Raw genomic sequence first — 17,438 nt, forward strand, 5'->3', positions numbered from 1 at the left:
TTATCATTTCTTAAACAAGTTTATATTGAAAATTGTGATAAATTACAATTAAACATTGCCAATAAAACAGAGCTGTACAATACACAAGTGTCTGCACTCGGTTCTATATACACAATGTAATAAAAGCAGCATCGTGGCCCGAAAACAAAAAAATTGTTAAAATCAATCCTATACATCTGTCAATATATACATTAGATACACTTCTGTATAAACTCGAAGGGTTCGTGGCCCTTGGCAAGACATCAAAAAGTTAGAAGAGAGAACAGCGGCTACTAGAGATGGGAGCATCGATTCTCAGGACTCCGGTCCATCGGCCAAAGCCAGTAATCTGTGACCGCTGGACGGGAGGCCTCCGAGTCTCCTTACTTCCTGTGCTCCTCTTCTGATTAGCTGGGCTGGCGTGATGTCACCATTGTGTCATGACACACCAATGACATTGCACTAGGAGCCGGGAAGTAAGGAGATCGGTCCATCGGCCAGGTCAGTAATCTGCGTTCTGCCTATCTCCTTACTTCCCGGCTCCTTTTTTGATTAGATGGGCTGGCGTGATTCATCAAAGGACATTGCACTAGCCCAGCTAGTCAAAAAAGGAGCCGGGAAGTAAGGAGATCACAGATTACTGACCTAGCAGACGGACCGGAGTCCTGCAAATTGATTTTCCCACCTGCAGTAGCTGCCTTACCTCCAGTATCTATCCAGTGATGCTCAAAATCGGACAGACATGAGGTTACCCGGTAGGCAGTCACATGACTAGAAGGTATAGGTCAGTCCGGCCGCCGAGTGCTGATGATGTTGGATAAAGAAAAAAATTTTATTTTAAACATTTTACAAGTTTTTCGATTTTACAAAAAATTCCATCTTCTGGTTATCAGCAGGAACAGGGAATACAAAAAGAAAAAAAAAAAATCCAAAAACGATTCTCTGCAAGTTTTGATTTGCAAGAGTGATCAGACCGTTCCGTATTTGTGATCGGCTGTGGATGTCTAACCAGATGGACGATCCTCCTTATAAATCTAAGGATCGGAGATCGAGTTGGACAATGGTTTTCGTCCATGGATGGAAGCTCTTTAGGTCAATGTCTAGAGACTTGAGAAGATCCGAGATTTGTCCTTGAGTCGGAGTGGGTGTCTCACCTTGTCCCATATTGTCATCCAAAGATCTTATGAATATGAGGTTTCACGGGAAAGAATCAATTTTGATCTGGAATTTACAGGGGGTTTTTTTGTGCAATAAATAGAAAGGTCTCCTAGGATTTTATTTTTAAAGTAGTTCATGTCAGCAAGTCCCCGGTCCTCACAATTTATATTTTATTCAAGAATCAATTGCTCTTCAAAATCGTAAGACATTGTCAAAAATTTCCTGGATCGGTGGAGGTCCAGGTGCTGAGACCCAATGACCACTGAGAGAGGCAGAAAATCTCCAGTATTGGTCTTAGCCAATCGATTAAAACTTCAAAAGTTTTCAGAAAGTTTTAAAACTTTTTTTTGGAAATCGCATGTAATACCGTCCAGCTAAAAGCAAATCTGGGAAACCTGCCGACACGTATCATTTACTGACAAATTTCTACTTAGAGGCTCAGACATTCTTTCATTTATATAGAAAAGAAAAAGGAAAAAAATAAAATAAAATCACCACAAATATAAACCGATTCTCAAAACGAAATTGTGCTCTGAAGCTGCAAAATAAATTCCATAGGACACATAAAATTAAATACTACATGATATACACATTGTCAAAAGGTATCGAACACGAATACTTCAATGTTTAATTATCTTATTGGAAATAAAAAAAAAAAAAAAATTAAAAAATTCATACCCTTCTCAATTTTTTCAATTTGCGCCCAAAAATGTGAAAAGGACATTTTAAAGCTCACAAGAAATTCATCTCAACTACCTACAATTTTGACTTTCCAAAAAGTATTAAAAAAACAAACAAAAAAAAAAACAAAAAACAACAACACACTTCAAATTTAAAGAGGACCAATCACCTCCTCCAACACTACATGATGTCATAGGAGACCAAAATATAACATTTTTCTCTAATTGTATACGATCAGGAAAACCAAAATAATTCCTGTTAAATTTAGTGATAAAAGTTTTAGGCCTTTAAGAGGCGGAAGCTGGGGCTCTCTGCGCTCACTATTGGACAGCTGCGTGAGACTTCTTGCTTCTCATCTGGGAGATACCACTGTGAACGGGGAGACTAATATTGTGCAGCATGAAAACACCAGAGGAGTTATCTTCATACTAGATGTAGTTAGGTAAAGAAGATACTGTTTATTCCTGATTCCTGACTAGAAGACGCACTTTTTAGCAAGGTAAAAAATCTTGCTAAAAAGTGTTCTTCGTTTTACAAGCGGCTTCCTCTGTGATTGAGACTTGAGCTCATGTAACTTGCGGATCACTGAAGAAAAAACTGTGCGGCCACAAGTCTCTCTCTGATGCCGATCTATTCGTGAAAGCACGTGAGGAAGTTGTAAGGAAACTTCATAGATCTCACCATGCTGCAGATCTGGAGAAAGCATACCGACCGGGCAGGAGATCAAAGGACTTAATTAGCTGTATGACATTCCATGATAAAGGCATGTGATCAGTCATATGACTTCAAGGATCTTGAAAGCGTGACGGATGCAATAAGATGACAACTTTGCACCTTGTACTTAACATGTGTGTGTGCAGTAATGAGTGTATAGATGCGTGTGTGCAAGTTTGTGTAAGTGTGCAACAGAGCGGTGTGTGCAGCAGAGTTGTGCATGTGTAGCAGTGCTGTATGTGTGTGTGCAGCAGAGCTGTATGTGTGTATATGTAACGTTGAAGCAGCAGAGCTATGTGTATTCAATGGATTCCTGTGTTCAAGCAGCATAGCTGCATGCAAAAGACGGATGACGGTGTGCTAAGTAGCAGAAGGTGTGTGTATCAGATGGATTCCTGTGTGCTATGAAGTAGCAGGAAGGGAAGAAAGCTAGAAACTACAACTGCAATCTGATTAACCCTTGACAAGCAGACGATTTCTTCATTTACAGATTAACCCTTTAAAAGCAGTCAGTCAATCTTTCTCCTTTACGTGGGTGGCTTATACAAAGTGGGGGGAGATTAAGCCAACTGTGGCAGCCTTCTGGTGCAAATTGTGCCCCCCCCCTAAAAATAAAATCTCATAACTTGCAGCATATTTGTAATGTGTGATTAAGGCTGGGTGCCCACGTAGCGTTTTTGAAGCGTTTATGCTGCGGAATTTCCGCAGCGTAAACGCTTGTGAAACGCTAGGTAATCCGCACCCCATGGTCCCCAATGGGATTCCGCATGTTCTATGCACATGCTGCGGATTTTTCCACAGCGTTTATGCTGCGTACAAAAATCCGCAGTATGTCATTTAATTTTGCGGAAGCGCAGCGGAACTCCCGCCATTGACTTGCATTGAAACGCATAGAAACCGCGACTGTACATTTGTACAAGCGGCTTCTATGCGTCTCTATGTGCGGATGGTACCCAGTTCTGGAGGAGAGGAGACTCTCATCCAGACCTGGGTACCATTGTACCTGTAAAAAAAGAATAAAATAACAAATAAAGTTTATATTCACCTTTCCGAAGGCTTTTCTCTGAATGCCGGCATCGCTGAAGGACCTGCGGTGACGTCACAGTCATGTGACCGCAGGCCCTTCACCGCTGTGTCTCGCGATATGCCGGCAGCCGGGAACCAGACAGGAACGAGCGCTGCTGCAGCCACGCCGGGGCCTCGGGGGTGAGTATAGCTTTATTTGTTTTAATTTTTACGGTTCACACTGTATAAATCCATGCTGTTTGCTGTCTGCATGGATTTATACAGTGTGACCTAGTTGTCAAGCACTTTCCAAGTGATGCTATCGCCTGGAAAGTGCTTGTCAATCTGCATGCGGAAACGCATGTGAATCCGCATGTATTCCGCATGTATTCTGCAGGAAAAACGCATGTACAATCTGCATGCGTTTTTTCTGCCAGGGAGATGCAGAAATGCTGCAGAAATTTTCTGCTTCATTTCTGCATCATGGGCACATAGCCAAACACTTCTTGTGGTTAGTCTGATAAAGTGTATGACCTGACCTTGCCTTGCTAAAAGTGGGCACGGCTTACTAAATGAAGGGTGTAACAAAAATTGCACCAACACTGTGGCTTCTGGCAAAAAGTAAGACAACTAATAAACGGTTTCCCAAAAATAAGCCCTGGCATGATTTTGCAGGATTTTTGGAGTATGCTTGAAATATAAGCCCTACTCCAAAAATAAGCCATAGTTACAGCCAGAACCGGCGTTTGGGAGGGGGGTGAGCAAGCTTGTCAATTGCACAGGGCCCTCACTCTCTTAGGGGCCCCCAGCATTTCTATTCTACGCTTAGTACTGCTTGAGGACCGTTCGGGACTTGTGACCATGAGGTCCCCAAAAGTCTTAACTGCAGGAGTCTAGAGGAACTGAACAAGAGATATAAGCTGGTATGTACCGGATGTGCCGCGTGCGTGCATACATGTGTATGTGCAGCGTGCGTGCGTACATGTGTATGTGCAGCGTGCGTGCGTACATGTGTATGTGCAGCGTGCGTGCGTACATGTGTATGTGCAGCGTGCGTGCGTACATGTGTATGTGCAGCGTGCGTGCGTACATGTGTATGTGCAGTGTGAAAATAAGACCTAACCCGTCTTTTGGAGAAAAAATAATATAAGATACTGTATTATTTTGGGAGAAACACGGTAGGTGGTGCAAGTTTAGCCTGTCTTAAAAGAATTAGACAGAATTGAGAAGTCTCCGCCACCATCTTACTACATGACTAATAAATAACAATATTCCTGCTTACAGAAGAGCCGAGGTTTTGTCTGACTTGTGTTTTGCTCATTTTTTCTTAGTGAATTTATGAAGGTAGATGATTCAATTCCACCATTATATTCTACGGCCAAATCCTGACAGATCCACTTTACCATTCAGATGCTGCACAGAATAAGCTCCCCCCACAGTTGGTATCTCCCGGAATCTGAGCAGATTTTGCGCCCACCCTGATAAAGTGAAACCTGCACCTCTATAATACGGAGGGAAATCCTCGGATTTACTAACAACATATATTTGAGAAAAGTCTTATAATTTTATCTACTGTCACTTTTTATATATTTCTCATATTTGATAGGTCCCCTTTAAAAAGGAGTTGTTTGGTGAAAAGAAGTCATGACCTATTTTTGGATAGGTAATAAGTTGATCGTGGGGGTCCGACTGCTGGGACGAGCCACCACTCCATTCATTCCCTTATGGGACTGTCGAGCGCTGCGCTTGGGACTCTCCAGCAGCCCCATAGAGAATAAATGGAGCGGCGGTCGAGGGTCCGGCCAACCTGCCGCCATATTGGGGCTAAAAATTCCCCGTACTGCTGATCCGTGCAGGTTACTGCGGTGGGATGAGAGTGGGATAGGTGATAACTTATTTTCAGCAAATAATTCCTTCAAATACTATCCATCCCAAAGCAATTGATCTAAGGACACATTCACATGGGCTGCAAACACTTTAAAAAAAAAATTTTTTATCATAAAAAACAAAAAAAAAAAAATAAAACTTCTAAACTTCTCACCTTATTAGATCAAATATTCATGATTTTTTTTTGTTTTTACACAGTAAACTTACAGGATGGGTTTCCTGCCGCCGTTAGTCACTGTCCTCTGTACTTACATGGCACCTGGTGATGTAGGAGAGACCGCTTGTGCCTCCTGCCCAGAAAACTCACAAACTGATTACTTTATATCCAATAACACTGACTAGTTTATAAAGTGTCATTTTATCCTTTTTTTTTTTTTAAATCCACCCATCCCCCCCCCTCCCTCCTCAAAAAAAAGCATTGAACAATACCGGGCGATCATGGAGTACACGGGTGAAAGTAGACTAGACTACATCCATGTGTAAGTGTGTGGGGGGAGACGCTCGAGATTTAATATCTTAGCTGCTCGCAACGTTATTTGCAGTTGGAGAAGATGCAGTGGCCTCTCTGTCTGTCTTCATCTTGTTGCTTCTCTGGAAAAATACTTCCACACTGAGTTTTGCGGCAAGGCTCCATAGTGATCGCTACTCCTACACCGCTACGCCCCGACATCATGCGGGTCACCTCTGTCCATGTGTCTTGTGCCGGATCATAACATTCCACACTGTCCAAAAAGGTGTTCCCATCATATCCACCTACAAGACAGGAGAATACGGTAAATGGGGCAGTATTATAGCAGTTATATTCTTGTACATAGGGGCAGTATTATAGTAGTTATATTCTTGTACATAGGAGCAGTATTATAGTAGTTATATTCTTGTACATAGGGGCAGTATTATAGCAGTTATATTCTTGTACATAGGAGCAGTATTATAGTAGTTATATTCTTGTACATAGGGGCAGTATTATAGTAGTTATATTCTTGTATATAGGGGCAGTATTATAGTAGTTATATTCTTGTATATAGGGGCAGTATTATAGTAGTTATATTCTTGTACATAGGAGCAGTATTATAGTAGTTATATTCTTGTACATAGGGGCAGTATTATAGTAGTTATATTCTTGTACATAGGGGCAGTATTATAGTAGTTATATTCTTGTACATAGGGGCAGTATTATAGTAGTTATATTCTTGTATATAGGGGCAGTATTATAGTAGTTATATTCTTGTACATAGGAGCAGTATTATAGTAGTTATATTCTTGTACATAGGGGCAGTATTATAGTAGTTATATTCTTGTACATAGGGGCAGTATTATAGTAGTTATATTCTTGTACATAGGGGGCAGTATTATAGTAGTTATATTCTTGTACATAGGGGGCAGTATTATAGTAGTAATATTCTTGTACATAGGGGGCAGTATTATAGTAGTAATATTCTTGTACATAGGAGCGGTATTATAGTAGTTATATTCTTGTACATAGGAGCAGTATTATAGTAGTTATATTCTTGTACATAGGAGCAGTATTATAGTAGTTATATTCTTGTACATAGGAGCAGTATTATAGTAGTTATATTCTTGTACATAGGAGCAGTATTATAGTAGTTATATTCTTGTATATAGGGGCAGTATTATAGTAGTTATATTCTTGTACATAGGAGCAGTATTATAGTAGTTATATTCTTGTACATAGGGGCAGTATTATAGTAGTTATATTCTTGTATATAGGGGCAGTATTATAGTAGTTATATTCTTGTACATAGGAGCAGTATTATAGTAGTTATATTCTTGTACATAGGGGCAGTATTATAGTAGTTATATTCTTGTACATAGGGGCAGTATTATAGTAGTTATATTCTTGTATATAGGGGCAGTATTATAGTAGTTATATTCTTGTACATAGGAGCAGTATTATACTAGTTATATTCTTGTACATAGGGGGCAGTATTATAGTAGTTATATTCTTGTACATAGGGGGCAGTATTATAGTAGTAATATTCTTGTACATAGGGGGCAGTATTATAGTAGTAATATTCTTGTACATAGGAGCGGTATTATAGTAGTTATATTCTTGTACATAGGGGGCAGTATTATAGTAGTTATATTCTTGTACATAGGGGCAGTATTATAGCAGTTATATTCTTGTACATAGGAGCAGTATTATAGTAGTTATATTCTTGTACATAGGGGCAGTATTATAGTAGTTATATTCTTGTATATAGGGGCAGTATTATAGTAGTTATATTCTTGTACATAGGAGCAGTATTATACTAGTTATATTCTTGTACATAGGGGGCAGTATTATAGTAGTTATATTCTTGTACATAGGGGGCAGTATTATAGTAGTAATATTCTTGTACATAGGGGGCAGTATTATAGTAGTAATATTCTTGTACATAGGAGCGGTATTATAGTAGTTATATTCTTGTACATAGGGGGCAGTATTATAGTAGTTATATTCTTGTACATAGGGCGCAGTATTATAGTAGTTATATTCTTGTACATGAGGCTACATCTAGATGGCAACACTAGACATCACATCTACAAGGAGTAGAGCTTCCTTACTACATCTCCACATACACATAGTACATCCAGTCCTCTCAGGTACCTAGCACATAGATTTTCCCTTGGTGGACAGTGACCCCGAGCGCACTCCTCCGGTGGGCCATAGGTGCCACAAAGCTCCAGGAGTCTCTTTCAACATCATACTTCTCCACGCTGTTTAGCTGATCTCTCCCATCGTAACCTCCCATGGCATAGACGCTGGTATCCACCGCACAGGCACCTGCAGAAATGAAATTTTATCATGTCACCACATGGACGTTAGCGGTAGTATTCTATTTATCAGTGTCTTATTTTATTCATCTGCAAACAAGTGAATTTCTACCTGTCATTTTTTTTTCTTAACCACTGTAAAAATAAATAATGAGTGCAGCTCTGGAGTATAATACAGGATGTAACTCAGGATCAGTAATGTAATATATGTACACAGAGACTGCAGCAGCAGAATAGTGAGTGCAGCTCTGGAGTATAATACAGGATGTAACTCAGGATCAGTACAGGATCAGTAATGTAATGTATGTACACAGTGACTGCACCAGCAGAATAGTGAGTGCAGCTCTGGAGTATAATACAGGATGTAACTCAGGATCAGTAATGTAATGTATGTACACAGTGACTGCACCAGCAGAATAGTGAGTGCAGCTCTGGAGTATAATACAGGATGTAACTCAGGATCAGTAATGTAATGTATGTACACAGTGACTGCACCAGCAGAATAGTGAGTGCAGCTCTGGAGTATAATACAGGAGGTAACTCAGGATCAGTAATGTAATGTATGTACACAGTGACTGCACCAGCAGAATAGTGAGTGCAGCTCTGGAGTATAATACAGGAGGTAACTCAGGATCAGTACAGGATCAGTAATGTAATGTATGTACACAGTGACTGCACCAGCAGAATAGTGAGTACAGCTCTGGAGTATAATACAGGATGTAACTCAGGATCAGTAATGTAATGTATGTACACAGTGACTGCACCAGCAGAATAGTGAGTACAGCTCTGGAGTATAATACAGGATGTAACTCAGGATCAGTAATGTAATGTATGTACACAGTGACTGCACCAGCAGAATAGTGAGTGCAGCTCTGGAGTATAATACAGTAAGTAACTCAGGATCAGTACAGGATCAGTAATGTAATGTATGTACACAGTGACTGCACCAGCAGAATAGTGAGTACAGCTCTGGAGTATAATACAGGATGTAACTCAGGATCAGTAATGTAATGTATGTACACAGTGACTGCACCAGCAGAATAGTGAGTACAGCTCTGGAGTATAATACAGGATGTAACTCAGGATCAGTACAGGATCAGTAATGTAATGTATGTACACAGTGACTGCACCAGCAGAATAGTGAGTGCAGCTCTGGAGTATAATACAGGATGTAACTCAGGATCAGTACAGGATCAGTAATGTATGTACACAGTGACTGCAGCAGCAGAATAGTGAGTGCAGCTCTGGAGTATAATACAGGATGTAGCTCAGGATCAGTGCAGGATCAGTAATGTAATGTATTTACACAGTGACTGCACCAGCAGAATAGTGAGTGCAGCTCTGGAGTATAATACAGGATGTAACTCAGGATCAGTAATGTAATGCATGTACACAGTGACTGCAGCAGCAGAATAGTGAGTGCAGCTCTGGAGTATAATATAGGATGTATCTCAGGATCAGTAATGTAATGTATGTACACAGTGACTGCACCAGCAGAATAGTGAGTGCGGCTCTGGAGGATAATACAGGATGTAACTCAGGATCAGTAATGTAATGTATGTACACAGTGACTGCACCAGCACAATAATGAGTGCAGCTCTGGAGTATAATACAGAATGTAGCTCAGGATCAGTGCAGGATCAGTAATGTAATATATGTACACAGAGACTGCAGCAGCAGAATAGTGAGTGCAGCTCTGGAGTATAATACAGGATGTAACTCAGGATCAGTACAGGATCAGTAATGTAATGTATGTACACAGTGACTGCACCAGCAGAATAGTGAGTGCAGCTCTGGAGTATAATACAGGATGTAACTCAGGATCAGTACAGGATCAGTAATGTAATGTATGTACACAGTGACTGCACCAGCAGAATAGTGAGTGCAGCTCTGGAGTATAATACAGGATGTAGCTCAGGATCAGTGCAGGATCAGTAATGTAATATATGTACACAGAGACTGCAGCAGCAGAATAGTGAGTGCAGCTCTGGAGTATAATACAGGATGTAACTCAGGATCAGTACAGGATCAGTAATGTAATGTATGTACACAGTGACTGCACCAGCAGAATAGTGAGTGCAGCTCTGGAGTATAATACAGGATGTAACTCAGGATCAGTAATGTAATGTATGTACACAGTGACTGCACCAGCAGAATAGTGAGTGCAGCTCTGGAGTATAATACAGGATGTAACTCAGGATCAGTAATGTAATGTATGTACACAGTGACTGCACCAGCAGAATAGTGAGTGCAGCTCTGGAGTATAATACAGGAGGTAACTCAGGATCAGTAATGTAATGTATGTACACAGTGACTGCACCAGCAGAATAGTGAGTGCAGCTCTGGAGTATAATACAGGAGGTAACTCAGGATCAGTACAGGATCAGTAATGTAATGTATGTACACAGTGACTGCACCAGCAGAATAGTGAGTACAGCTCTGGAGTATAATACAGGATGTAACTCAGGATCAGTAATGTAATGTATGTACACAGTGACTGCACCAGCAGAATAGTGAGTACAGCTCTGGAGTATAATACAGGATGTAACTCAGGATCAGTAATGTAATGTATGTACACAGTGACTGCACCAGCAGAATAGTGAGTGCAGCTCTGGAGTATAATACAGGATGTAACTCAGGATCAGTACAGGATCAGTAATGTAATGTATGTACACAGTGACTGCACCAGCAGAATAGTGAGTGCAGCTCTGGAGTATAATACAGGATGTAACTCAGGATCAGTACAGGATCAGTAATGTATGTACACAGTGACTGCAGCAGCAGAATAGTGAGTGCAGCTCTGGAGTATAATACAGGATGTAGCTCAGGATCAGTGCAGGATCAGTAATGTAATGTATTTACACAGTGACTGCACCAGCAGAATAGTGAGTGCAGCTCTGGAGTATAATACAGGATGTAACTCAGGATCAGTAATGTAATGCATGTACACAGTGACTGCAGCAGCAGAATAGTGAGTGCAGCTCTGGAGTATAATATAGGATGTATCTCAGGATCAGTAATGTAATGTATGTACACAGTGACTGCACCAGCAGAATAGTGAGTGCGGCTCTGGAGGATAATACAGGATGTAACTCAGGATCAGTAATGTAATGTATGTACACAGTGACTGCACCAGCACAATAATGAGTGCAGCTCTGGAGTATAATACAGAATGTAGCTCAGGATCAGTGCAGGATCAGTAATGTAATATATGTACACAGAGACTGCAGCAGCAGAATAGTGAGTGCAGCTCTGGAGTATAATACAGGATGTAACTCAGGATCAGTACAGGATCAGTAATGTAATGTATGTACACAGTGACTGCACCAGCAGAATAGTGAGTGCAGCTCTGGAGTATAATACAGGATGTAGCTCAGGATCAGTGCAGGATCAGTAATGTAATATATGTACACAGAGACTGCAGCAGCAGAATAGTGAGTGCAGCTCTGGAGTATAATACAGGATGTAACTCAGGATCAGTAATGTAATGTATGTACACAGTGACTGCACCAGCAGAATAGTGAGTGCAGCTCTGGAGTATAATACAGGATGTAACTCAGGATCAGTACAGGATCAGTAATGTAATGTATGTACACAGTGACTGCACCAGCAGAATAGTGAGTGCAGCTCTGGAGTATAATACAGGATGTAGCTCAGGATCAGTGCAGGATCAGTAATGTAATATATGTACACAGAGACTGCAGCAGCAGAATAGTGAGTGCAGCTCTGGAGTATAATACAGGATGTAACTCAGGATCAGTACAGGATCAGTAATGTAATGTATGTACACTGTGACTGCACCAGCAGAATAGTGAGTGCAGCTCTGGAGTATAATACAGGATGTAACTCAGGATCAGTACAGGATCAGTAATGTAATGTATGTACACAGTGACTGCACCAGCAGAATAGTGAGTGCAGCTCTGGAGTATAATACAGGATGTAACTCAGGATCAGTAATGTAATGTATGTACACAGTGACTGCACCAGCAGAATAGTGAGTGCAGCTCTGGAGTATAATACAGGAGGTAACTCAGGATCAGTACAGGATCAGTAATGTAATGTATGTACACAGTGACTGCACCAGCAGAATAGTGAGTACAGCTCTGGAGTATAATACAGGATGTAACTCAGGATCAGTAATGTAATGTATGTACACAGTGACTGCACCAGCAGAATAGTGAGTACAGCTCTGGAGTATAATACAGGATGTAACTCAGGATCAGTAATGTAATGTATGTACACAGTGACTGCACCAGCAGAATAGTGAGTGCAGCTCTGGAGTATAATACAGGATGTAACTCAGGATCAGTACAGGATCAGTAATGTAATGTATGTACACAGTGACTGCACCAGCAGAATAGTGAGTGCAGCTCTGGAGTATAATACAGGATGTAACTCAGGATCAGTACAGGATCAGTAATGTATGTACACAGTGACTGCAGCAGCAGAATAGTGAGTGCAGCTCTGGAGTATAATACAGGATGTAGCTCAGGATCAGTGCAGGATCAGTAATGTAATGTATTTACACAGTGACTGCACCAGCAGAATAGTGAGTGCAGCTCTGGAGTATAATACAGGATGTAACTCAGGATCAGTAATGTAATGCATGTACACAGTGACTGCAGCAGCAGAATAGTGAGTGCAGCTCTGGAGTATAATATAGGATGTATCTCAGGATCAGTAATGTAATGTATGTACACAGTGACTGCACCAGCAGAATAGTGAGTGCGGCTCTGGAGGATAATACAGGATGTAACTCAGGATCAGTAATGTAATGTATGTACACAGTGACTGCACCAGCACAATAATGAGTGCAGCTCTGGAGTATAATACAGAATGTAGCTCAGGATCAGTGCAGGATCAGTAATGTAATATATGTACACAGAGACTGCAGCAGCAGAATAGTGAGTGCAGCTCTGGAGTATAATACAGGATGTAACTCAGGATCAGTACAGGATCAGTAATGTAATGTATGTACACAGTGACTGCACCAGCAGAATAGTGAGTGCAGCTCTGGAGTATAATACAGGATGTAGCTCAGGATCAGTGCAGGATCAGTAATGTAATATATGTACACAGAGACTGCAGCAGCAGAATAGTGAGTGCAGCTCTGGAGTATAATACAGGATGTAACTCAGGATCAGTAATGTAATGTATGTACACAGTGACTGCACCAGCAGAATAGTGAGTGCAGCTCTGGAGTATAATACAGGATGTAACTCAGGATCAGTACAGGATCAGTAATGTAATGTATGTACACAGTGACTGCACCAGCAGAATAGTGAGTGCAGCTCTGGAGTATAATACAGGATGTAGCTCAGGATCAGTGCAGGATCAGTAATGTAATATATGTACACAGAGACTGCAGCAGCAGAATAGTGAGTGCAGCTCTGGAGTATAATACAGGATGTAACTCAGGATCAGTACAGGATCAGTAATGTAATGTATGTACACTGTGACTGCACCAGCAGAATAGTGAGTGCAGCTCTGGAGTATAATACAGGATGTAACTCAGGATCAGTACAGGATCAGTAATGTAATGTATGTACACAGTGACTGCACCAGCAGAATAGTGAGTGCAGCTCTGGAGTATAATACAGGATGTAACTCAGGATCAGTAATGTAATGTATGTACACAGTGACTGCACCAGCAGAATAGTGAGTGCAGCTCTGGAGTATAATACAGGAGGTAACTCAGGATCAGTACAGGATCAGTAATGTAATGTATGTACACAGTGACTGCACCAGCAGAATAGTGAGTACAGCTCTGGAGTATAATACAGGATGTAACTCAGGATCAGTAATGTAATGTATGTACACAGTGACTGCACCAGCAGAATAGTGAGTGCAGCTCTGGAGTATAATACAGGATGTAACTCAGGATCAGTAATGTATGTACACAGTGACTGCACCAGCAGAATAGTGAGTGCAGCTCTGGAGTATAATACAGGATGTAACTCAGGATCAGTACAGGATCAGTAATGTATGTACACAGTGACTGCAGCAGCAGAATAGTGAGTGCAGCTCTGGAGTATAATACAGGATGTAGCTCAGGATCAGTGCAGGATCAGTAATGTAATGCATGTACACAGTGACTGCAGCAGCAGAATAGTGAGTGCAGCTCTGGAGTATAATATAGGATGTATCTCAGGATCAGTAATGTAATGTATGTACACAGTGACTGCACCAGCAGAATAGTGAGTGCGGCTCTGGAGGATAATACAGGATGTATCTCAGGATCAGTAATGTAATGTATGTGCACAGTGACTCCACCAGCAGAATAGTGAGTGCAGCTCTGGAGTATAATACAGGATGTAACTCAGGATCAGTAATGTAAAGTATGTACACAGTGACTGCACCAGCAGAATAGTGAGTGCAGCTCTGGAGTATAATACAGGATGTAACTCAGGATCAGTAATGTAATGTATGTACACAGTGACTGCAGCAGCAGAATAGTGAGTGCAGCTCTGGAGTATAATACAGGATGTAACTCAGGATCAGTACAGGATCAGTAATGTAATGTATGTGCACAGTGACTGCACCAGCAGAATAGTGAGTGCAGCTCTGGAGTATAATACAGGATGTAACTCAGGATCAGTACAGGATCAGTAATGTAATGTAATGTATGTACACAGTGACTGCAGCAGCAGAATAGTGAGTGCAGCTCTGGAGTATAATATAGGATGTATCTCAGGATCAGTAATGTAATGTATGTACACAGTGACTGCACCAGCAGAATAGTGAGTGCAGCTCTGGAGTATAATACAGGATGTAGCTCAGGATCAGCGCAGGATCAGTAATGTATGTACACAGTGACTGCAGCAGCAGAATAGTGAGTGCAGCTCTGGAGTATAATACAGGATGTAACTCAGGATCAGTACAGGATCAGTAATGTAATGTATGTACACAGTGACTGCAGCAGCAGAATAGTGAGTGCAGCTCTGGAGTATAATACAGGATGTAACTCAGGATCAGTAATGTAATGTATGTACACAGTGACTGCACCAGCAGAATAGTGAGTGCAGCTCTGGAGTATAATACAGGATGTAACTCAGGATCAGTACAGGATCAGTAATGTAATGTATGTACACAGTGACTGCAGCAGCAGAATAGTGAGTGCAGCTCTGGAGTATAATACAGGATGTAGCTCAGGATCAGTGCAGGATCAGTAATGTAATGTATGTACACAGTGACTGCACCAGCAGAATAGTGAGTGCGGCTCTGGAGGATAATACAGGATGTAACTCAGGATCAGTAATGTAATGTATGTGCACAGTGACTCCACCAGCAGAATAGTGAGTGCAGCTCTGGAGTATAATACAGGATGTAACTCCGGATCAGTAATGTAATGTATGTACACAGTGACTGCAGCAGCAGAATAGTGAGTGCAGCTCTGGAGTATAATACAGGATGTAACTCAGGATCAGTAATGTAATGTATGTACACAGTGACTGCAGCAGCAGAATAGTGAGTGCAGCTCTGGAGTATAATACAGGATGTAACTCAGGATCAGTAATGTAATGTATGTACACAGTGACTGCAGCAGCAGAATAGTGAGTGCAGCTCTGGAGTATAATACAGGATGTAACTCAGGATCAGTAATGTATGTACACAGTGACTGCACCAGCAGAATAGTGAGTGCAGCTCTGGAGTATAATACAGGATGTAACTCAGGATCAGTAATGTAATGTATGTACACAGTGACTGCAGCAGCAGAATAGTGAGTGCAGCTCTGGAGTATAATACAGGATGTAACTCAGGATCAGTACAGGATCAGTAATGTAATGTATGTGCACAGTGACTGCACCAGCAGAACAGTGAGTGCAGCTCTGGAGTATAATACAGGATGTAACTCAGGATCAGTACAGGATCAGTAATGTAATGTATGTGCACAGTGACTGCACCAGCAGAATAGTGAGTGCAGCTCTGGAGTATAATACAGGATGTAACTCAGGATCAGTACAGGATCAGTAATGTAATGTAATGTATGTACACAGTGACTGCAGCAGCAGAATAGTGAGTGCAGCTCTGGAGTATAATACAGGATGTAGCTCAGGATCAGCGCAGGATCAGTAATGTATGTACACAGTGACTGCAGCAGCAGAATAGTGAGTGCAGCTCTGGAGTATAATACAGGATGTAACTCAGGATCAGTACAGGATCAGTAATGTAATGTATGTAAACAGTGACTGCACCAGCAGAATAGTGAGTGCAGCTCTGGAGTATAATACAGGATGTAACTCAGGATCAGTAATGTAATGTATGTACACAGTGACTGCACCAGCAGAATAGTGAGTGCAGCTCTGGAGTATAATACAGGATGTAACTCAGGATCAGTACAGGATCAGTAATGTAATGTATGTACACAGTGACTGCACCAGCAGAATAGTGAGTGCAGCTCTGGAGTATAATACAGGATGTAGCTCAGGATCAGTAATGTAATGTATGTGCACAGTGACTCCACCAGCAGAATAGTGAGTGCAGCTCTGGTGTATAATACAGGATGTAACTCCGGATCAGTAATGTAATGTATGTACACAGTGACTGCAGCAGCAGAATAGTGAGTGCAGCTCTGGAGTATAATACAGGATGTAACTCAGGATCAGTAATGTAATGTATGTACACAGTGACTGCAGCAGCAGAATAGTGAGTGCAGCTCTGGAGTATAATACAGGATGTAACTCAGGATCAGTAATGTAATGTATGTACACAGTGACTGCAGCAGCAGAATAGTGAGTGCAGCTCTGGAGTATAATACAGGATGTAACTCAGGATCAGTAATGTAATGTATGTACACAGTGACTGCAGCAGCAGAATAGTGAGTGCAGCTCTGGAGTATAATACAGGATGTAACTCAGGATCAGTAATGTAATGTATGTACACAGTGACTGCAGCAGCAGAATAGTGAGTGCAGCTCTGGAGTATAATACAGGATGTAACTCAGGATCAGTAATGTATGTACACAGTGACTGCAGCAGCAGAATAGTGAGTGCAGCTCTGGAGTATAATACAGGATGTAACTCAGGATCAGTAATGTAATGTATGTACACAGTGACTGCAGCAGCAGAATAGTGAGTGCAGCTCTGGAGTATAATACAGGATGTAACTCAGGATCAGTACAGGATCAGTAATGTAATGTATGTACACAGTGACTGCAGCAGCAGAATAGTGAGTGAAGCTCTGGAGTATAATACAAGATGTAGCTCAGGATCAGTGCAGGATCAGTAATGTAATGTATG

The 17,438-nt window shown here is 41.3% G+C and overlaps 1 protein-coding gene across 3 annotated transcripts in view; it reads right to left on the reverse strand.

Annotated features, from left to right (window-relative positions):
- Positions 1–17,438, reverse strand: part of KEAP1 (kelch like ECH associated protein 1) — a 42,450-nt gene continuing 25,012 nt past the window's right edge. For 2 of the 3 annotated variants that reach the window (XM_073654174.1, XM_073654175.1), the window contains exons 5-6: positions 8,033–8,209; positions 1–6,177 (exon numbers count right to left, since the gene is read on the reverse strand). In XM_073654174.1, coding sequence (XP_073510275.1) covers positions 5,957–6,177; positions 8,033–8,209 — 398 coding nt within the window. In that variant the 3' untranslated portion in view covers positions 1–5,956. The remainder of the gene's footprint in view (positions 6,178–8,032; positions 8,210–17,438) is intronic. The other variant, XR_012251363.1, reaches the window with a different exon arrangement.

The sequence above is a fragment of the Phyllobates terribilis genome, unplaced genomic scaffold, assembly GCF_046119375.1.
Source record: "Phyllobates terribilis strain yellow unplaced genomic scaffold, ASM4611937v1 Scaffold_11__3_contigs__length_659146591, whole genome shotgun sequence".
Lineage (NCBI taxonomy): Eukaryota > Metazoa > Chordata > Amphibia > Anura > Dendrobatidae > Phyllobates > Phyllobates terribilis.